Source organism: Dermochelys coriacea, chromosome 14 (genome assembly GCF_009764565.3).
Source record: "Dermochelys coriacea isolate rDerCor1 chromosome 14, rDerCor1.pri.v4, whole genome shotgun sequence".
In the NCBI taxonomy this organism is placed as follows: Eukaryota; Metazoa; Chordata; order Testudines; family Dermochelyidae; genus Dermochelys; species Dermochelys coriacea.
The window spans coordinates 1,478,918-1,500,033 of record NC_050081.1 but is presented as its reverse complement, the minus strand read 5'-3'; the positions used below and the strand labels follow the sequence as shown (position 1 = coordinate 1,500,033).

The 21,116-nt window shown below is 62.7% G+C and overlaps 2 protein-coding genes across 8 annotated transcripts; one reads left to right on the top strand and one right to left on the bottom strand.

The window, feature by feature from the left end:
* On the bottom strand, positions 1–12,042 carry C1QTNF1 (C1q and TNF related 1). 5 transcript variants are annotated; one of them, XM_043496574.1, is made up of 5 exons: positions 11,981–12,042; positions 6,550–6,689; positions 3,783–3,923; positions 3,210–3,340; positions 1–1,914 (listed from the first exon to the last, which is right to left on the bottom strand). In XM_043496574.1, exons 3-5 carry the CDS (start codon positions 3,917–3,919, stop codon positions 1,364–1,366), a joined length of 819 nt encoding a protein of 272 aa, XP_043352509.1. In that variant the 5' UTR covers positions 3,920–3,923; positions 6,550–6,689; positions 11,981–12,042; the 3' UTR covers positions 1–1,363. The 5 variants fall into 5 exon arrangements, with proteins under 5 accessions (XP_043352509.1, XP_038227181.1, XP_038227183.1 ...); XM_038371253.2 differs by lacking the exon at positions 11,981–12,042 and adding an exon at positions 10,800–11,301; XM_038371255.2 differs by lacking the exon at positions 11,981–12,042 and adding an exon at positions 10,800–11,207 and having other exon boundaries at positions 3,783–3,920.
* Positions 12,043–13,671: 1,629 nt separating this feature from the next.
* CANT1 (calcium activated nucleotidase 1) lies at positions 13,672–20,886 on the top strand. 3 transcript variants are annotated; one of them, XM_038372335.2, is made up of 4 exons: positions 13,672–13,881; positions 18,007–18,661; positions 18,971–19,174; positions 19,828–20,886. In XM_038372335.2, exons 2-4 carry the CDS (start codon positions 18,028–18,030, stop codon positions 20,196–20,198), a joined length of 1,209 nt encoding a protein of 402 aa, XP_038228263.1. In that variant the 5' UTR covers positions 13,672–13,881; positions 18,007–18,027; the 3' UTR covers positions 20,199–20,886. The 3 variants fall into 3 exon arrangements, with proteins under 3 accessions (XP_038228263.1, XP_038228262.1, XP_043352503.1); XM_038372334.2 differs by lacking the exon at positions 13,672–13,881 and adding an exon at positions 13,886–14,184; XM_043496568.1 differs by lacking the exon at positions 13,672–13,881 and adding an exon at positions 15,903–16,118.
* The last annotated feature ends 230 nt before the right edge of the window (positions 20,887–21,116 follow it).

Sequence of the window (21,116 nt, the reverse complement as noted above, 5' to 3'; positions counted from 1 at the left end):
TAGCAATCCAGCCCTTTCAGCGTTTAATGTGGTTACAGAGCAGTGCAGAGAGCTGGGGGGAGCAGCACGCTGCCCCGGGCCCTGCTCTATGTTGTACCGACAAAAATAAAAAGCCTGACCAGCAGAACTAACCAAGGAAGGAGGGCCTAAGCCCAAGCCCATTGCAACCAGCGCTGCCAGAGGGAAAGCAGCTCCCCAGCTGTGGGGGGAGCAGCTAGGGTGGTGATCGTCAGCCACTGGGGAGCACGGGGCCAGGGTGAGGGCTATTCCGCACTGTGCCCTGAGTGGGGGGAGCTGCTGGGGTCTCATGGCCTGCGGGACTCCAGTGCAGAGCACAGCTGGCAGCACACCCTCCGGCGTGCATCCCAAGAGCCTGCACAGAGGCATGCCCTGGCAGGACCCCGTGCCGCTGGTGGCCTGGCTACTGTATGACGGTGGGTGGGGTGCAGAGCAGAGTGGGAAGGGGAAGCTGCAGCAGGTCAATCTACCAGCTTCTCATTGAAGGAGGGTTTATTGGGAGCCGTGTAACTCTGCACGCACGGGGATACGCACTGCTCCCAGGCCCCACTCACAGCCAGCAAGGCAGGTTCCTAGAGCACCTGCTGCTGCTAGATGGTATCTCTGCACCCTGTAAATCCCAGGGTCCCTGTGAATGAAGCAGATGCCTCCAGGGAGCTGCCATTTCCCTGTCCCTCCCCAGCAGGGAGCCCTGCACCTGCTTGGTGCTCCTGGGCAAGGACACAGGAAGCACTGCTCAACCAGGGATGCTGGCCCCTGCTGTGAGGCCATGTCTGCACCCACATAACTGTACCAGAATGGGGCACCATTAAACTGGTGCAAAAGTGTGTGCCAGGACTCGGATTTGTTAGCCACTAGGCAAATGTGTCCAAAGCACACACCTGTGGGAGGCTCCTCGCCCCACCATTGGCTTCTGCCGTGGCTGTGCTGAGACCCCGCGCATCCCAATGAATACCAGCCCCTGCCGTCTGCTGCCCGAGGAAGGCCTGTTTCCCTCGCTGGAATAGCTCCTCCTATCACAAATCATGCCAGCAGGGAGGCTGGGGATTCCCCCCCCTCCCTGCCCCATACATCTCATCCCAGTTACCAGAGCACGGCACGTGGGGGGGAAGGGGCACTTCCATATTTATACAGCCACTGACGGCATTAGAGCACTTGACCTGGAGAGGGTTCTGCCCCAGCTCAGGAAGGGGAGCAGGGAGCAGGCATAGGCATGACAGGGCTTGGTGGTCTGCGACAGGATCTGCTACCAGGAAGAGGAGAGAAGGAGAGTGAGTTATGGCAGGAGAAGTGAGCTCCGAGGTCGGCCTTCGGGTAGGACTAGCCGGACAGCCCAGGCCTGGGGTCAGGGCTCCCCACTGTGCTTGATCAGGTAGCCGCTGAAGGTGACGTAGGTGTCGTACTCGTCGCTGAAGACAGCGTTCTCCCGCTCGCCTTTGAAGAGCCGCACCCAGACCTCGTCCTGCTCCTGCAGCTCCAGCATGACGCTCTGGCTCTGCATGATGCTCCGGTCGCTCAGCTGGGCATAAAGGATCACGACCTCGAGCCCGTTCTTCACGATGTGCAGGTAGGTCTCCTTCTGGTTCCAGGTGTGCACGTTGAGCGCAAAGTAGTAGATGCCGGGCACGTAGCAGTAGAACTTGCCCGTGAACATGTTGAAGTGGCCGTAGAGGTTGACAAACTCGGTGTCGAAGATCAGCGTCTGGTAGTAGTCGTTGCTGTGCAGGGGCTTCTTGCGGCCCACGGAGAACGCGGCGTAGTGACTTTTGCATGGCTCCCCCATGGCCCCGACGCTCCCCTTCTGTCCCTTGGGCCCCATGTGGCCCCTGCTGCCTGCTGATCCGGCTTTGCCAAACTTCCCCTGCAGGCCTCGCTCGCCCCTGTCCCCCTTCTCACCTGGGCAAGGCAAGATGGACATTGTTTGAACTGGAGAGGCCAGCACGATCCTTGCCCACTCAGACCAGCCAGCCAGGGCTGGATGAAGCACACCGCCATAGTGCCAGCCACAAGGCGTGCGCCGGGCCCAGCAAAATGGGCTCCCAAGCAAAGCCGAGTACCTGCTCAGCCTCACTGCAGCACCCCACGTGTTATAGCTCTCTCCCTGGAGGCCACCCGCCCCCCAGGGCTTTGATTGGACTGCGTTGCCACCCCCAAGACTCAGTGCTCTCCCTCTGCACCCTGCCAGCCCGACTCTGCAGGGACTCCAGCTTTCTTAGCCCCAAACTTCCCTAGCTCTCCCTCTGGGCATTCCTGCAGCTCCACGCACAGGCTGCCAGCTCCGGCTGCCCTGCAAGCCCAGCGCATCCTTGCAGCCATGCCAGGCATCCAGTGGTTTAACGCCCAGTGTCATTGCTCAGATTCTTGGCTGATTCCCACCTGTACCCTCCAGGCTGTAGGACAGTGCCGGTGCCACAGTCCCCTTCCCTGCTACTGAAGGCAGCCCTGGGGCTGAGGCTGAGTCCAGTTCTGCCCATTGATGATACCAAGAGGGCCCAGGTCTGAACAAAATGCTCCCTGTACTCCCAAGTCCCTGACCATGCCCTGACCCACGTCCTCTGCTACCCCGGTGCTCCCTGGTCGATGCCTGCACCTCCAGCTCTGCTCTGTGCAGTGACTTGGACTGGGCGTTCTAGCCTCTGGCCCCTGGCTTTAGCACAAGGAGCGTTTCCAAATCTGGCCCTTTGTGCGGGGGGGGGGCGGTGCTAAAGAAACTGAACCATGAGGTTTGTCCAAGAGCAGCAGCCCCAGTGACCAAAGTGGTGGCCCAGGGAGACAAGTGACGGCAGCAGCTGGAGCCCAGCCCCACCTGTGGTCCTGGGAAGACACTCCAGATGTGCAATGCTGCTCGGTGCCCTGGTAACATGGAGGCTAGATGGTGTTTCAGGCTTCAGGCCCTCCCTAAAAGCCAATTTCTCTCTGCCCAGCACTCAGGGGTGCCAGGGGCCCCAGGGTGAGCTGAGAGCACCTGACACCCCCTCTGCATCACAGGGCAGCACTGGCTGCCTTGTGGACGAGGCTATTAGGGGAGGTGGAGATGCAGAGCTCTGTTCTGCCCCAGCCTCTGGCCTCACACTGCCCTCCAATCCAGACACTGCTATGGGGAGCAGGATATCACCTGTCCTCGTGGATCCAGGATTCTGTCCCAGCCCCCTCTGCGCGGTCCAGCCAGTGAAGTGGCTGGGTCCTCTTACCTTTCAGGATGGTGATGTTGATGTGGGGCAGGGCAGAGGAGTGCGTGGGGGGGTCGCAGCAGCGCACACACTGCGAGTGGGGAGTCTGCTCGTCCGGGTTGCGATGATATTTCTCGGGGTCCCGTTCGGCCCTGAGAGGTACCAATCAAAGAGCAGCACTCAGGGTAGGAGCTGGCAGGCTCAGCGACCCCTGGGACGAGGGCGCTGCCCCAGGATTCACTGTGGAGGCGAGGGAAGCCTGCTGCCCTAGGGACCTGCTGTGTGTGGAGGAAGCCGGCCCCCCCAGGGTCCTGCCCAAGCCCACTCCACTGAGCAGTGGAGAGGTGAGCTGCTGCCCTCCCCCCATGCGCCCCAGCTGAGGAGTACCCCACTGCCCTTTCACTGCCCCTCCCCCAGGAGCAGGCGTTTCCAAGCGGCGTGCTCAGCCTCTTCCCTAGTGACTGCAGGCCTGGGGGATGCCTATTGCCCCACCTGGGGCAGGGCCTCCTTCAGCTCAGGCCATGTGCTGGCTGTTCTGTGAGCCAAAAGAGCCCAGTGGAAGCCCTGCCAGAGTTGGTGCCCCTGCCCCCTAACCTGGCAGCATGGTGGTGGGACGGTGCCCACGTTGCCTCTCCCTGCTCCTCCTCGGTGCGGCTGGGCTGGCTCAGCACGGAGTCGGGCAGCAGCAGGCAGGCCAGCAGCAGGCAGCTCAGTGCCCAGGACCCCTCCATCCTGCTGGGGGAAAGGCCAGCGGGGAGGTCAGCCCCTGCCAGCCAGAGCTGCCAGGTGCTCTGGACAAGCCCCAGAACCGTGGTGGGTTTGTCCCGGAGCCTTCCTGTGGGGGGAAGATGGAAACGCAGTGCACCCCCATGGGGCCCTCGGCTGGATGTGGGGAGAGGCAGCCTGCAGAGCTGTGGGGAAGGGCATGGGGGTCTGGACTGCCTTGGCCCCACCTAGGGTGCCAATTTTGGTTGGACGTATTCCTGGAGAGTTAATCACATGACATAATCTTTAATTAAAGATTCATCTTTAATTACTGGAGACTCCAGGTCAATCCTGAGGGTTGGCAACCCCACCCCTGCAGCACCAAGGAACTGCTGAGAACTGGGTCACAAGATCTGTAGGTGCCCTGGGTAGGCCCAGCTTGGAGAGTCTGCAAGGCCCTTCCTGGCCCCAGAGCCCCCCGCCCTGAGGGCCTAAGAGATGCCCTAGGCTGGGGTGGGCACATTGCCAGGGCCCACACGCCTGGTACATGTCCTGGCAGTGCAGGGTTGGTGTAATTGCTGGTCTCCTGGCTGCAACTTGTCCTTCCTGCAGTGGGTTTGGACTGGGCTAGAGTCCCATGGGGGGGGGGGCGCAGCCTCCCTTCATCCCCACCCCATCACTGCACCAGGAGCAGTGAGCAGGCTCTGCTGAGCCACAGCTGGGGGCATTCTGGCCTCTCCCTCCCCGTGAGAAAACCGTTGACAGGTGCACATGCCCCACCAGGCCCAGGTCCAGCCCCCGGGCCAAGTGCAGGAGTGCGTGGGGCCCTGGGCTGGGCTGCTGGCGTCGCTGCTGGTTGCAGTGGCTGCTTATGGGAATGCTGCCGCCGGGCTCCAAGAACTGGAGTTGGAGCCACGATGTGGGGAAGAAGCTGCTGTTCTTTGTCCTTAAGGCACCTCCCAGTTGCAATGGGGAGCATGAGCCTGGCGCAGGAGGGACTGACAGCTGGCGCAGGGTGGGGCAGTGTGACGAAGCGGGACTGTTTTTAATGTTTCCTCTGAATAGTGTGGGGGTGCCTCAGTTTCCCCTAGGTAGCTCTTAAGTCCCTAGGGGGTGGGATAAGGGTGTATGATCCTTGCAGAGCCCTAGAGGGCAGGTGTGGGCAGGGGTCTGGACACAGAGAATGGCCGACACCCTGTTTCCTGGCCACTGATGGGCTGGGCCCTTCCCCCCCTGCAAGGTGAGAGCTAAAGGGTTGGAGAACAAAGGAATCAGGTGCCCTCCTGGCCCGGGAAAGGGACAAAGCCCGGGGGGGGGGGGGCTGGAGAGAGTTTCACTTTGGGGCTGGCTGGGGACATGGAGTGAAGTGCAGATGGGGTTGCCTGGCTCACTGCCCCCCAAAATGGACCCGGCTGAGGGGTCCTGTTCTCTGTACCTACAAGCTCCGTGTTAGACCATGTTCCTGTCGTCTAATAAACCTTCTGTTTTACTGGCTGGCTGAGAGTCATGTCTGACTGCGGAGTTGGGGGGCAGGACCCTCTGGCTTCCCCAGGACCCCGCCTGGGCGGACTCGCTGTGGAAAGCGCACGGAGGCCAGAGGATACTGAATGCTCCGAGGTCAGACCCAGGAAGGGGGGAGCCAGGTGAGCTGTGTGTCCTGCAGACAGGCTGCTCCCAGAGAGGAGACTTCCCCAGAGTCCTGCCTGGCTTCGTAGGGAGCAGCTCCAGAGCATCGCCCGGGGACTCCGGGACAGGCAGTAAGGGATTGGCAGCGTGCCCGCCTGGAGGGAGAGGCGCCAGGAGCATGTCACCTGGGGGCAAGCCAGACCCTGAGAGGGGAAGCAGCCTGGCAGTGAGCTGCACCAGGCAGAGGAGATGGTGGAAGCTCCATCACGGGGACTGGGCATTAGGGAAGCATTGCACCAGGGCACCAGGCAAGGGGTCTGGTCGGCCGCTCCCACCTCTGGCTCCTCAGAGCTTCTAGCAGGTCAGAGCCAGGCACCACATCCTGAGCTGCTGCCCACTGCATAGGGGGTGGGCAGGAAGAGAGACCCTGCCGGCCCCACCCAGCAGCCCTAGTTCCTGCTTCTCCAATGAACTAAAATCCACATCACCCTTTCAGGAACAGCTCTAGGCTCTGTCTCCCCTTCCCCAGTGCTGGCCTGGGGCTCTGCAAGCCCAGGACATGGCCACTGTGCCGGACTTGCACAAAACACTTCTGGCCACAGCAGGCTGCTCCAGCTATTCCTTCCCTCTAGCCAGCCCTTCCCCACAGGTGCCAGAGGCCTGGCCACAAACCTCCCTCCCACCCTCAAACAGCCTCAACCCCGCTCACCCTCAGCCCCAATGGAGCTGAACTAGGAGGACTAGTGACAGTGAGTCATCGGGCCCAGCGCCCCGAGCCAAACGCCGCTTGCTGACCCGGACGGGCCTGCTACAGCTTCGCACAAGTGCCTGGAGTCCTGGGCTGGGCGGGGGCTGCTCCGGCACTTGTGCGAAGCTGTAGCAGGCCCGCCCGGGTCAGCGAGCGGCGTTTGGCTCCCTGGGACAGTGCCGCTCGCCTGCAAGCCCAGGGGAAATCCACAGCAGGGAGGGCAGATGCTGTGTCAGCTTGTCCCCCCGGGGCCTTCGCATGCAGCGCTGGGCAGGGAGTTACCTGGGTTGGGAGAAGGTGGAGCACGGCTCGCACGCCAGCTGGTCTAACACTTAGTCAAGCCTTCCTCAGGCTGCTGCCATTGACGTCGTGAGTGATGACTGCGGAACCCCTGGCCACAGCGCTCGAGCTTCACCTGCTGACTGGAAAAATAATAAGCAGATATGGCATCTCTGGGGATGAATGTGAAGATTTGTAGCCTGCAGGGGCAACCGAGCGACTGGGCAGAGTTGGTGGGTCATTAGCCCTGGCTGTCCAGCAGAGCCAGGTGTCTGCAGGGCGCCATGGGCTCAGCACGCTTCCCCCAGTGACCCCCTCCGGTATGGCCAGGACTTCCCTGCGTAACGAGCCCCTTGCCTGACTGCCCCAGGGACTCACTAGCACCAGAGCCCTCCTCAGACCTGGGTCCCACCAGCCACCTGCCTGAGCAGCTCCAAGGGCCCAGGAGAGGGCAGAGCTGGGGGTGGGGGCGTGTCTCTCATTGGGCATCTCCTCCCATGCCCCTCCCCTGGACAGTGGCCATGTGGGCAGCAGCACCATGATGCCGTAGGGCGGGCTGGGCGCTCAGGAGCAGCATCTCCCCAGCTCAGCCCCCTTGTTCTCCTCCCAGCCCCCCAGTACTGGGCTCGGAGAGGAGGCTTTTTGCTAGCACCTGCCTCTCTGCTGCCACCAAGCCCTGCAGAGGCACACAGGACTGCTTGTCCCCTTCCAGCCCCAGAGGACAGGCCCCAACAAGGAATCCCCTGCAAGGGAAGAAACCCCCCGAATGGGAAAGGGAAAAAGGGAGGGCCAAGGGGGAGTTCAGTGGGAGAGCGTCTGGAGTGGGGGCAGAGCCTGGGGGGGCATTAATGGATGGGGAAAGGGGCTCTCCCTCTCTGAGGGGTATGCACCTCTGCCTGCGGATGTGCCCTGTCCCCTAGCTGGGGGGCACTTCAGCCCTCCCCACAGAGTGGGGTGGCCCCCTACGCAAGCAGCACCCACAAGCAGCCCAGATCTGTGCACTCAGCTATCCCCCCACCCCCCAATCTGGCACCCAGTGTCATCGCTTACGCCTGGCAGCATGGGCGAGAAGGGGCACATTGCACTGTCAGTGCCAGGCCCTCTCCCCACAGAACACAAAAGGGGCAGCAGCAAAGGGGCCAGCTGCCACCCTGGGATCGGAAGCCAGTGGCCCAGCTGGCCGCCAGCATTCAGCAGGAGCCTGCCCAGTGTCTCTTTTCAGAAACAGGTTTAAGGAAACAAAGCTTGTTTTTCCAGAGACACTGAAGTCTTCTGGCAACCAGGAGCCCAGCTGCGAGCCAGCAGCCGAAGGAGAGCGGCTCTTGGCAGCTTGGGACGGTGTGCTCAGCATAGGGCCAAGGACAATATTTGCATTCGCCTATGGCACCACGCTCCACGCTGGGCAGACGCTCTCCCTCGCGCTTATCCTGCTTAGCCCCTTTTGGGTCACAGCAGAGTCCAGCCGACGCCAGGGAGAGGGGTGGAGCCCTCGGCATCTCCTAGCCTGTAGCAGCTCGGCTGGCACACAGGGACCCCCAGAGGCCCTCTGTAGTGGGTGACAAGGTGCATGGACAGGGCCCTCTGCAGACACGCAGGTGCAGATGGGGGTAGCAGGATCCAAGGCTTTTCAGGGGGACGTGCCTGAGAAGCCAGACAGCTGTCGTGGAGAGCACTGTCGCAGCTACAGGCCTCGTGCTGGACGGCCCACGGACAGGGGGGAAGAGGTGGCACAGACACTGCTAAGGCATTGCTAGCTAAAGCTGCTCCAATCCAGGGTGCTGCAGCACCTTTCCCCCCAAGGCCTGATCCAGGGAGGTGCTGAGTGCCCACCGCTCCCCTTGGCCTGGTGCCTCTGGAAACCAGGCCCTGCCGGGACAGGTTAAGGCACAGGCATTGGAGTCAGGTGATTACGACAGAATTTGCTTTTGCTTTTAAAGCCAGGCTCAGAATAGGGACACTTGGATGCCTGGGACACATGGGCCGTGTGAGCACTCAGACACATCAGGGCATCTGCAAATTCCTCAACTCTCTGGTTTGTGGAGGGAGCTCAAGGGCAGAATATTTGGTTTCTGAGTCATGTTAATTACAGCTGAGAGCAGCCCAGAGGGAAAGGGGAACAGAGGTGGGGAGGGAAGGGCTGGGGATGGCGCGAGAGTCACGGAAGGGAAACCCCAGCTCACGTGTACTCTTGGCAAAGGGTTCCATCCCCTCACTCATTCCCCCAGGTGCCTGCCCCACCTTCTAAAGGAGGGTGTGGGGGAGGCTGGGTGCCCCCGGCTCTGGCACAGCAGGGACACAGTGCCCTCTCCAGCGCTCTCAGCTGCTGAGCAAGGGCAGAGGGCACAGACTGAGACTCTCAGGGAGGCCCCGTGACCTGAGCTCAGCCAGGTACCAACCCCCCTCGCCCTGCCTAGGAGCTTTCCCGGTGCAGCTTAGCCGCTGCAGAGAGTGACCTGAGTGCACACACTCCGTGGGCAATGCCTGTGCCCTCCCATCACCCTCGCAGGATGCACAGGGGGATTGGAGCTGGGGTGCCTCGTGCTCTTTTCCCTGCTCCCCAGCCTCTCCCCACCTTGACTGTCCATCACTCCCCTGCTGGCCTGTCCCCTCCTTCCCCTCTCTCAGGAACAGAGACACAGAGCAAATCAGCTGGAGAATTTCACAGAGAGAGAGAATTCCAGAGGAGAACCTGTCAGCCCCCTGGGAAGCAGTGATGCCCTGACAGGCCTGGTTTCCTTAACCCTATGCTGCCCTTTGGCTGTGTGCTTGGGCGTGTGAGCATGTGCCAGTGTACTTGTGCATGCATGAGAGTTTTTGTGTAAGTGTGCATGCACATGGGTGAGTGTGCAAGGGTGCCTGAGTGTGTGCAGAGACACACACACTGTGACTATGGAAGTCTGTCTCTTTCTCTGCTGTATAATAAGCCAGGGCAAAGAGGTTTCCAGTTAAGTTAGGTGTTTCCTGGGGGTCTGTTCAGCTGGGCTGACAATCCGTAACCTGGAAATTCCCACTGAGACAAAGCTGTTTGTTTCCCAGGCCATCCTGGGGCAGAAAAAGGAGGCAAGCATGTGTACACACCCCTTGCATGTTGTGCACAGAGCTGGCAGAGCTCACACTCACCACCTTGCACAGCTACACACACATATATGGAATGCACAGGCACAGACACACACACATGCTTGCACTCTTACTACCGGGACTTTGTTTTTTCCTGCCCAGGCTGGAAACTCTCCAGGAGGAGCCTGGGATTTGTAAATTCACTTCCTGATAAAGCCTCAAGCCTGTAAGTCAAAACATTCTGACATAAATTCTAGGCAGCGTTAAGGACCGGGCTGAAATGAGCACAGATCCCAGCGAGTGAGAGGAGGAGAGGCCCAGGCAAGGCCTGATAGGCATGGGGAAGGGGAGCTGGAGAAGGGAAGCTGGACTGTGTGCCCAGCCTGCTTCCCCTGTCCTTGGGGTGGGGGGGAGACATCCGGTTTCTAGGGTGCAAGGACGTGATGCAGACACAGGCCTTCCCTGGCCTCTTGTGACACAGCCAGGCAACGAGATCCTCTTACCCAGCACACACTGGAGAGAAACACTGCAATGGGCATGGGATCAAGCAAGCAAATCACTCCCACACCCCCCCCAGACATGCCAGGGTGTGCCCAGGCAGTGGCACTGCCTGTCCTTAAGGGACTTTGCCCCAGGTGTCTGGTGTAAGGACTGAGTAGGGCCGGGACACCATCTATGAATCTATGACACCTTGGTTGTTGATGCCAGCCCTGCCCGGGGAAGGGTGCAAGCTTCGACTGCTGTGGGAGCGCAGGGCTGAGCAGAGCTGCTCCGAGCCGTGCTAGGGAATGCGGAGGTGTGTGCTCAGTGCTACTGCCCCTGCCTCTGTCAGCCGAGACGGAGCGGCACGGGACAGCAGGAGATCTGAACAAACATTGCCAAACTGAACAGTCATTCCCAGCCTAGGCTCCAGAGCCCCAGACCTCAGCCCTCCGGAGCGGGCCGCTCTCCTGGAAGTGCGGGCTTAGGCCCAAGCTGAGGGCTGCATGTGCTCCCTGCTGCTGGCGAGCTCACGCAGTGGGGAAGCCGTGTATCTTGATCCCAGGTGAGCTCCACCTGATGCCCCAGGTGCTGCCTTTGTTTGGCTGTTTGAACAGGGGCAGCCCCTGGCATCTGGCAAGCTGCTAACCATCCCTGATGCCCATAGCACAAACACCCAGGGCCTTGCCAGCCCACCCACCCGTCCTCACACATACTTGTGGCAGGTTTGACGTCTCGGTAGCTGGAGCCCAAGGTGCTGGCTGTGCTGGAATTGTTTCTCTCGCCCTCTCTCGGTGCGTTTCGTTTCCCTAGAGCATCCCCTTTGAGCTCCCACTTCCACCCCACACTGGGGTGCAGGGAGGAGGGAAATGGGGGGCCTGGCCCAAGACAGCTCTGTTCCCTGCCCCTCTATCGCAGCCTCTGCGCCTCCGACGGCCCGAGCGGAAACGCACTCTCTCCAGTGTAAAGGAGGAGAGGGAAGAAAAGGGACAAACCCAGCAAAGCAGCCCTCCCCCTGCCAGATGTGAGCTGCGGCAGAGAGCAGGGCCTGTGTTAACCATGTATGCGCCCAGCCCCTGCCAGGCCCAGCACTGCCGCCCGCTCTGCCCAGGACGATGATGGTAGGTTTAATGTGCCAGGACATAACTCCAGATGTCTGAGGTTGGAGCCAAGGGGGAGAGACCCCAGCAGGCACCAGCCTCCAAGTGGCTCAGCTCAGCAGAATGACAAGCCTAAATCCCCTACAATGTCACAAGGCTCTCGACCAAGCCCCCAGGTGTGTCCGAAACTGGAACGGTGCCAGGCAGCCCAGGAGCTGGCAAGGTTATTTTCACAGGTACAGCCACAGCCTGTGCCAGCTGGGCACAGAAATCCAGGGCCAGCTCCTAAGGTGCTGCACCAGAGCCCGTGTTGGGCTGGCTGCAGACTGCAGCTGAGACAACTGCACTGGTGCATGCAGGAGGGGAGGTTGCAGGCTGCTCACCTACAGGGAGCACAGCCTGTGCCCCTCGGTATGTGAGGAAAGGGCTGGGCTTCTCCAGGGCATTTGGCAGTAGGGCTCCCCAATCTCCACGGGTGTGTGGCACTTTGGGGAGCAGCCACCACAGCTCTCGGTTCCCTATGAGGAGTGAGTGCCAGGGCAGGGGGCCTATGCTTTACTGATCTAACCCCAGAGCCATCCCTGTTCCACCTACCAGCTGGGACTCTGGATTCTCCCCAGGAGAGGAAGGCTCCAGCTGCAGAAGCAGGGTTGGCCCATGTCCTCCAGTCCATCCCTGGGCCCAGGGCAGGCCCGTCCCCTAGCGTCTGTTTTCTAGGCTTGGTTTAATGAGAGCAGCAGCTGCTTGGGCCCAAGCCCTGGCCTGGGAGCAGCATCTGTCCCTCATTGTATCTGTACCTGGCTGCACTCTCCGGTCCTCCCTGGCCTCCAGCTGCTGGGTGAGTGCAGGGGGAGCAGACAGGAATGCTGGGCTACACTCACACCCTTGCCTGGGTAATTCCTTAACCCCTGCGAATGCCAAGAAAAAGCAGCTGAGAGCAGGGAGCGGGGAGGAGCCAGCGGGCTGGGATTCGGTCCCACACGTGTGGTCTTGTCCCGCTGGTCCCACCTGCAAGCTGGGGCGTTGGCAGGGGCCTGCCTGGGAGCTACCGTGGTCTGAGCACCCAGCTGCAGCCCAGGCCCTCAGCAGGAACAGGGGCTGCTCTGCTGCGGAGCAGGAGAAGGATCCCAGCTAGCCAGGGTAGAGGCAAACTGGCTTCTCTTGCTCGCTCATCCCTGTGCTGGCAGAGCAGGCTGCATGGGGGCAATGAGCCCCCATCAGAAAGCAGCAGGAGTCCCAGCAGCCTCTGGTCAGTCTGCAAGCGCCGGGGAGCCGAATGTCCTGCGGGGAGAAACGCAGCCAGCGCATTCCTGCAAGAGGCTACCTGGGACACGCAAGCTCCCATCCCTCATCTCTGCTGATACCAGCCCAGCAAGCGTCCCCTCCTTGCCCTCTGCTGAGCTAAGGGCCCCAGCTTGCTGGGCTTCATGGGATCAGAACATCACATGGGAGTCTCGAGGCTCTGCCATAGGAGAGGCTCCTCCAGGTGAGGATCCTGGACCCCCCCACCCCCAAATGGCAGCTTTGGACACACCCTGGGTTTCATTCTCACATGATTTGCCTTGTGCAGAAGAGAAGTGGATCCTGGAGCCCATCCCTGTCGAGGGTGAGTTCCCTACCTGCCCCACTCCCACCCCTTCCCCCCCTCACAACCCCAGCGCTACCTTCCCCCTCCCCATGCTGGCATTTCACAATGTTTAAAGCTGTGTCTACACAGTGCCCTGCACAGCCTGCCTTTTGTAGGTGGTGCCAGCCTGGCTTGCCATACCGGGCCCCCGGCAGATTTTCTCCACCTCCCTCAGAAGCACTGGCTGCCAGCTGCTGCCAGAGACAGGGCACAGGACTGGATGGGACCTTGGTGTGTTCCTGGCTCTCTTCCCTCATTCTTGGTTACTGAGTGAGAGCCCGGTGAGATGTGCTCCTCTCGGGATGTGTGGGGCAGAGGGTGCTCAGGCTCTGTGCGCCGGAGGCGGGGCTGGAGCAGGCTGGCACAGCAGGGCGCTGAGTGGAACGGCCACCCCGGCATTGGTCACTCCTAGACTCAGGGTGGCCACTTCTGAGGGCCGAGCAAGTGGGCGGATCCTGAGCCCATCATACGGCACAGCAGCGCCATGGGCTGAGCGCCCTGCAGTCCTCCTGGGACCGGACCCCGTGATCCTGGGGCAGAGGCGACCCTGCGCCAAGGCCTAGGGCCGCGCAGGGCTGGGGCCTGGGTGATTATCATGGGCCGAGGCCTGCAGTGCCCGATGCCTGAGCAGCGTGTGCCGCCCATCACCGCGGCATCGGGGCGCCAGGCTCACACTCAGGAAGGGATCCCCCCGCAGTGCTGATGGGCCCGGAGGAGCTGGGGGCACAGCGGGGCGCCCGAGGGGGCCATGCCCTGGGGAGGGCCGGGGTCCCAGGGGCAGCGCGCCGAACAGTGGGACTGTCACATGGGGGGACAGCGGCCCCCACCTGCAGCCCCACGGGCAGGGCCCTGCAGGGGGCGGAGCCTGAACCGCCCGGACTACATCCCCCAGCGGCCTCCGGGGTGCCTGCGCAGGGGGTGCCGGGAGCTGTAGTGCGGCGCGCGGGGAAGGCCGGGAGCGGGAGTCCCCGGGCCCGCGCCTGCGCGCTGCGACGCGTTTCCCCCTCCCCCTCCCGGCCGGAGCGGCGAGTCGCGAGAGGCCGAGTAGCCGGCGCGCGGGGAGGAGCCCGGGTGAGTGGGGCCTGCGGGGCTGGGGGGCTCTTCGCCCCGCCCTCGTGCGATATGGGAGCGGGCTTCCCCCCGTGTGCAGAGCCGGGGGTGGAACCCAGGCGTCCTGGGCTCCCCTTCCCCCTCCCCCGTGTGCAGAGCTGGGGGTGGAACCCAGGCGTCCTGGCCCCCCAGCCCTATGCCCTCCCCTTTCTCGTGCTTGCTCTGGTTTCTTTCCTGGGGGTGTTTGGCGCTGGGAAACTCGGGTGCCCCATTGCACCTGGTCCCTGTGGCCTGCCTGACCCAGCAATGTGCTGCAGGGTGAAGGTGAGAGCGCCCTGCGGGGTCTCCTTGGCCTATGCGGGGTCATTGTCTCCAGGAATGTTCTTTCTCCCCCGTTTGCCTGGCCACCAAATGCCCAGACCCTTCTGCTGCTGGAGTCGGGGTCTGTCCCCGGAGTCCTGCCCCAGGCTGCACCAAGTCTGAGCCTCCCTTCTGTGTCCATTGCACTTGCTTGCAGCGTGTTTAGGGGGGACTGGGGGCATGGGCAGAGCTGGGGGGGCGCCCAGGGCTGGGGTAGCAGGGGCTGTGGGTCGGGACTGAGGGGCACGGGCAGAGCTGTGGGGGGAGCCCAGGGCTGGGGTAGCAGGGGCTGTGGGTCAGGACTGAGGGGCACGGGCAGAGCGTGGGGGGAGCCCAGGACTGGGGTAGCAGGGGCTGTGGGTCAGGACTGAGGGGCATGGGCAGAGCTGTGCACGCATGGGGAGGAGCTGGGGGCAGGTTGGAGGTGGAGTTGTACGGGGGAGGTGGGTCTATGCGTCCCTGTGGCTTGTGGTCTCACTGTCTTTGGTTCTGTCCCTGGCTTTCATGGGTATTAAAAACTCCCCCTCTTCCTCCCACTGGCCGCTCCCTAGTTGCTGGCCAGCCCCACATGATCTACAGAGGGAGTCTCGTGGGGGAGCCGCAGTGTCCGTGCTTGTGCCCTGAGGCCTCCGCCCCAGTGCACACTGGGCTCCAGAGTGAGCAGACAAGGCCTCCCCCAGTCCTCTGTCCCGCTGCTCAAAGAGGCCTCTTTTCGTGCCCTGGGCAGCCTGCCGAAGGCACGCAGGAGTCGTGGCTGGTCTGGGGACTTGGCCAGCATCCCCTCCCCAGGCAGCAGGGCTGTCTGGGGGACCTTCCCAGGAGATCAGCTGGGCTGTCAGCCCAGGGGAGCTGGAGAGTCGGGGGATGGCACCGGATCCACCCCCTCTCTGGAGAGCTTCTGTTAAGGCGTATTGATTGCCAGGTTCTCGTGCCAGCCTGCTAGGGGTGTGCCCCTTACAGGGCATCACTGGCCTGGGGTCTGCAGGGCCACGTGCTGGACGCAGGCACTCAGCTGTCGCTCCCAGCCATGGGGTGCCCCGGTGTCCTGGGTGTAGTTGCTGGTAGTACACATGAGGGTCAGTGTGCTGCTCCATTACAAGGGAGTCTCCCTGTTTCTGGGCGAGCCGAACTCAGGCCCTGGGTGACTGGAACCTGGTTCTGCAAGCTGGGCGTGGCTGAAGGAGCAACCTCCTTGGGGTACAGCTGGCTAGGGAAGACAGATGGCTGTGCCCCACCCTCCCATTGGTCCCTGTGAGAGCTGCAGGCCCCCAACCCCAAATAAAGGCTGTTTCTGTCTCTGGAGCCCTAGAGCAGCTAAGAATGGGCTGGGAGGCAAAGGCACCAATGCACCAGAGCAGGTTTGGCGCATCTGGCTTGTCAAGCTGGGGCTCTGCCCTTGTCGTTAACTAGTGAGTCCCTGCCCCCCCAGCTGGTAGGCAGGCAAAGTGACTTCCCCAAGACCACACTGGGCCATGCTGCCGCGGGCAGTGTTCCTGGAGCATGCTGCAGGCACACAGGTGAGCCGGCTGGGCTGAGAATGGTCTCTTGGCTCGGCTGGGGAGAGGAGGGAACGGGCTGCTGTGTCTTTAAGAAGACGTGGTTGGCTAGGGCTAGATCCCCTGAGCTGTCTGCGTTTCCTGGATCCTGCTTAGGGAGGGGCTGAGCACCCGTAGCCGTTTGTTCCCGCACCTGTTGCACAGCTCAGCAGTGGGGCCGCGGCAGAGCTCAGGGGCTGGGCCTGCTCCCCAGACCCTGCCCAGCCGGCTGCTTGCCCCACAGGAAGGGTGGCCAGGCTCCAGGAAGGCAAGTGGCTCCTGAGACAGAGGCCATTCCTGCTGGCTGTGGGGCAGGTCCCCTGGGCTGTCCGAGCAGCCTGGGAATCTTCATCCTCATCTGGGGTGTGTGTGATCTGACTGTTCAGAGCAGGTGACTTGGAGTCAGGGCTCCTGGGGCTCGTCCCCGGCTCTGGAAGGGTGGCGGGGGGGACCAGGGCTCCTGGGGCGCATCCCCAGCTCTGGAAGGGTGGCGGGGGGGACCAGGGCTCCTGGGGCGCGTCCCAAGCTCTGGAAGGGTGGCGCGGGGGACCAGGGCTCCTGGGGCCCGTCCCCAGCTCTGGAAGGGTGGCGGGGGGGACCAGGGCTCCTGGGGCGCGTCCCCGGCTCTGGAAGGGTGGCGGGGGGGACCAGGGCTCCTGGGGCGCGTCCCCGGCTCTGGAAGGGTGGCGGGGGGACCAGGGCTCCTGGGGCCTGTCCCCGTCTGTTACGAATTTGCTTTATGCCCTTAACCAGAGAACTTGGCCTTTCTCTGCACTGTTAGGCCAGGGCTGGGAGCCCCCGAGGTGGGTTCGGGGGAAGGGCTGTGCATACAGCTGGGCTGGCTGCTGCACTCCTTCCCACACCCCCTTGGGAGGCTCTCCTGTGCTACTCCCTCCGTTTCCTCCCCTTCCTGCCCCACATACCTGTAACTCCGGGGCAGTGGGGCCCCTTCCCCAGTCATGTGCCTGGGGAAGGAGCTGGGATTTCTGGGCGTGCTGTGTGCGGCTCTGTGGTCTCTGGCATTCACCCGGGGAGCCAATAGAGGGGCCCTTTCGGGACCCTAGGTAGAGCTGGGGGGCTGGGCTCAGCCCCCACCACAGCCCTGCTGGGCTTCGCTAGGCTGCTGTGGGGCTTGTGCAGGATTGGGCCGGGGGAGAGCGGCTGGTGCTTGGGCTCTGCCATGTGGTGAGCTGCAGAGGCTGCAAAGGGAGAGGGGCCTGGGGCTCTAGTCTGTCTTCTGCTTCCCTTGTCTGGTGCAGACAGCCATAGGGCCGGGGGCGTCAGGCCCTCTCCTGCCACCCCTCCCTACCCAGGGAACCCCGATCCCCTCCCCCGGCTCTCCGTACCTGCAGCGTTGTCAGGGCAGAACTGGTGACGCTGCAGCTGCAGGGCAGTGTGTGATGGGCCGTGCGGAGGGCATGGTGCCAGGCGGCAGGTATGGGTTATGGGGCTTCTAGTGCCTGGCAGGGATGCTGCCAGGGCTAGTCACCCACAGCGCTCGCTCCCGATGGCTGGGCACCAGTAGCTGGCTGGGTGTGCGCCAGGCGGTATTTAAGTCAGGTGGGAATGTTATGGAGTAGCAGTGACTGGAGTCAGGACTCCTGGGTTCCGGCTCTGCCGCAGGCTGGCTGTGTGAACTTCACCGGCGTCTCCCCATCGTAGGCTGCGGTCCACTGGGGGTCGCGCTTTCCTGCAGAGCTGCTGGGTTTGGTGTTTACAGCCCGCAGGGCAGTACCTGTGGCCAGGGAGGCCATGCCTGTTATAGTTGGGGCGATCCCTCCGCAGGGCCCTGGCCATCCCGCCCAGGGTCGATTCTCCTTTGCTCTGGATGCTCCCGCGTTTTTCATCCCTTCCAGCCTGAGCAGTGGAGCTGCTGGGGAGTCAGGGGGAGGGGATGCTCGTTCCCAGCCAGCCTCGGCCCTGCTTTCCCCTCAGCGAGCTACAGGAGCTCCCTGGATGGGGCACCCCATCTGCTGGGCCCTCTCACGGGCTTCCCACTTACCCTGTCAGTTGAACCCAGATCTGCCAGCAGAGCAGGGTGCACCAGCAGCTCTCTGAGCGCATGTCAGGGGCAGGGATGTCAGCAGAAAGGCCCACCCCATGGGTGCTGCTGGTGGGGAGCTGGTGGCAGGGCAGAGCCTGGGGTCCCACTAACTACCCTGGGACAGGATCACAGCCCCACCCAAGGGTGCACTGTGAGACCCCAGTGCTGGCCCTGTCTCACCCTGTCTCTTTTCTTGCTTGGTGCCAGGTTCTGCTGCCCCCCAGACTGATGCCCGTCCCGCCCAGCCAGCACCTGGAATGGAGTGAGTCTATGAGCCCCCTCCGGATCAGCGTTGGTGGCCTTCCCGTCCTAGCGTCCATGACTAAGGCTGCTGACCCCCGCTTCCGACTGCGCTGGAAGGCCATCCTGGTGTCCTCACTCAGCGTTGCCTTGGTGCTTCTCCTGCTCTGCTTTCACCGCTCGGCCACGGGGAGGCCGGCCCCAGCTAACACCCACACCTGGCGGCTCAGCCCGCTGCCCGGGGACAGGTACAATGACACCTACCCGCTGTCCCCACCCCAGAGGAACTCGGAAGGGGTGCGCTACAGGATCGGGGTCATTGCCGACCTGGACACCGGCTCCAAGGGGCCACAGGAGCACACCTGGTTCAGTTACCTGAAGAAGGGCTACCTGACCCTGTCGGCCAGCGGGGACAGAGTGACGGTGGAGTGGGACCGGGCCGACAGCGTGCTGGAGTCCCATCTGGCCGAGAAGGGGAGAGGCATGGAGCTCTCGGAGCTGGTTGTCTTCAACGGGAAGCTGTATGCAGTGGATGACCGGACAGGAGTGGTCTATCTGATCGAGGGCACCACGGTGGTCCCATGGGTGATCCTGTCGGATGGGGATGGCACCGTGGGCAAAGGTGAGCTCTGCCTCTCCTCTCGTCTACCCTGCCGCAGCCCTGATCCAGGGCAAACTCTGCCACCAGAGCAAAGCTGTCCGGTGATCACTAGCCCAGCCCCTCCCTTCGTGCCCTCATGGGCATCTGGATCATGGCCATGGGAATGCCCCCAAGGGCCGGCTGGGAGAGGCTTTCCTGACTGCGGCGGGAAGGATAGCAGGGGACATACACCGCTGCCCCAGTTGTCCCCCTGTGGGTGCATCCACCCCTTTCCTCTGACTGCAGGGCTGAGGTCCCCTGTTCAAGCTAACGCTGGGTCTTTCTGCCTAGGCTTCAAAGCAGAGTGGTTGGCAGTGAAGGATGAACACCTGTACGTGGGGGGCCTGGGGAAGGAGTGGACCACGACCACTGGGGAGGTGATGAATGAGAACCCCGAGTGGGTGAAGGTGGTCGGCTCCAAGGGGGACGTGGGCCATGAGAACTGGGTGTCCAACTACAATGCACTGAGGTCAGCGGCTGGCATCAGACTCCCAGGTAAGAGGTGGGGCTTGCCCCCAGCTGCCCCACAGCTCTGGGCAGTCCCATCTGCGCTTGCAGGGAAGGGCTGGAAGGAATTCCTGATACTGCACCCTCCAGGCTGCGGGCGGGCAATGCGAGTGCTAAAGGAACTGGGGGTTTGAACCTCCCCTCCCCCACCCATGGGGAGTGGATATGGGTGGGGCTGGGTGCCAGGGGCTAGACCCCTTCTGCCCATCGTGCTGCGACCAGTCTTGTGCTCGCAGTGGCGCGGAGAGCTGTGTGCAGCATGCCGTCCCCGTCGCCCCACGGAGCTGTTGGAAGCAGGGCCGTGGTGTGTGCTGCCCTGTGTGTTAGGGGAGCTGGGAAGGGGAATCTGCTCCTCGCAGGCAGGCGACGTCAGCCTGGCTGGCCCCCCACCCTGCCCAGATTTGCTGGCTGCCGGCTCTGCACTATCCATGCAGCATAGCGGGAATCCCAGCGAGGAGGGCTCTGCTGACACCCGCTCCCCTGCCCCAGGAAAGGGGAAATCAGCACCCAGGTGACGCACAGAGAGGGGCTGTGGCCGAGGGCATATGTCACATTCAGACCGAGCACTGGCAGCTCCTGGGTCCCAGCCCTGTGCTCTGCCTGCCTAGGAGTCACTCTCACCCTGGCACTGCCCTCCCCAGGTTACCTGATCCACGAGTCGGCCGCCTGGAGCGAGACGCTGCAGCGCTGGTTCTTCCTGCCGCGCCGGGCCAGCCAGGAGCGCTACGACGAGAAGGCCGACGAGCACCGGGGTACCAACCTCCTGCTGCGGGCCACTCAGGACTTCAGCGACATCGCCGTCAGCCACGTGGGGGCCGCTGTCCCGACCCACGGCTTCTCCTCCTTCAAATTCATCCCCGACACTGACGACCAGCTCATCGTGGCCCTGAAATCGGAGGAGGACAATGGCAAGATTGCCACCTACATCATGGCCTTCACGCTGGACGGGCGCTTCCTGCTGCCGGAGACCAGGATCGGGGCCATGAAATACGAAGGGATTGAGTTTATTTAACAGGGATCCCGTCCTGGGCTCGAGAGACAGGGACAGGGATGCCCCGGGGTCGGGCGCGGGGCTTTGCCTGAGCGTTGTCACCACTGGGGGGCGCACTGCTCCTGAGCTGGGCAGGGCAGCCGGCCTGGATCAGCTCCCGGGATGGGTCCCAGGCGCTGCAGTTACCATGCTGGCGAGTTGCTGCGGCACACGTGGCTTGAATGGCTGGGCCCCAGCACCTGGTGGTGAAAGGCCATCACTACATGCTTCCACGTGGCCCTCTGCAGGGCTGCCAGCCCTTGTCCTGCACCCCAGGGGCCTTTCTGGGCTGCCCCGCTGGGCGCTGGCAGGGGAGGTCCCCAGGGGGCTTCGCAAAGCTGTGAGGTAGCTGCTCGGGGAGCATTTCCTTTCCTGCCCAGCCAGGGCAGTGGCATTGCTCAGCATCTCTGAGCCTGGCCCATGGTTGTCTGCCCCTCCCACAGGCAGGGCCTGCACCGCAGCCTGGTGCTCCCACTGCTACGTTACCCTGGAGTTTCCCTGCAGCACCGAGTTGCAGCCGCTGGTGCCAACAGGGCCTGTATGGCTGCAGCACGGCCTGGAAAGAGCTTGTGGAACAGCTGGGGCAGGTGCACAGGGCCTGGCTGGGTTGGAAGGGAGCCATGCTACAGCCCGGGTCATTTAGCAGATTAAATTAACCAAAGTGAAATGCCCCTGAACTCCGTGTGAGGTTTCACTCTGCTCTGTGACATGGGGCCTCCTGCTGGGAACCACTGTGCTCAAGAGGTGGGGATCCCTCCCTTGCAGCCAGTGACCAGGCATCCCCTCTGAATCCGCCTGCCCAGCCTGGGCCTTGTTTCCTCCCCACTGGCTGGGGCAGGCGCCGAGCTTGGCAGGTTAGGGCTCCGACTTGCAGCTCTCTGTGGGATGGGAGCAGTCCAG

Bases quoted from the DNA above. Each gene is read 5' to 3' on its own strand.
- CANT1 (XM_038372334.2), top strand. From the start codon at position 13,933: ATGGGAGCGGGCTTCCCCCCGTGTGCAGAGCCGGGGGTGGAACCCAGG. The intron at 14,185-18,006 runs GTGAGAGCGCCC...GCTTGGTGCCAG, and splicing joins CAATGTGCTGCAGGGTGAAG to GTTCTGCTGCCCCCCAGACT. The intron at 19,175-19,827 runs GTAAGAGGTGGG...TGCCCTCCCCAG, and splicing joins GGCTGGCATCAGACTCCCAG to GTTACCTGATCCACGAGTCG.
- C1QTNF1 (XM_043496574.1), bottom strand. From the start codon at position 3,919: ATGGAGGGGTCCTGGGCACTGAGCTGCCTGCTGCTGGCCTGCCTGCTG. The intron at 3,341-3,782 runs GTTAGGGGGCAG...GGTACCTCTCAG, and splicing joins TCCCACCACCATGCTGCCAG to GGCCGAACGGGACCCCGAGA. The intron at 1,915-3,209 runs GTAAGAGGACCC...TGCCTTGCCCAG, and splicing joins CAACATCACCATCCTGAAAG to GTGAGAAGGGGGACAGGGGC.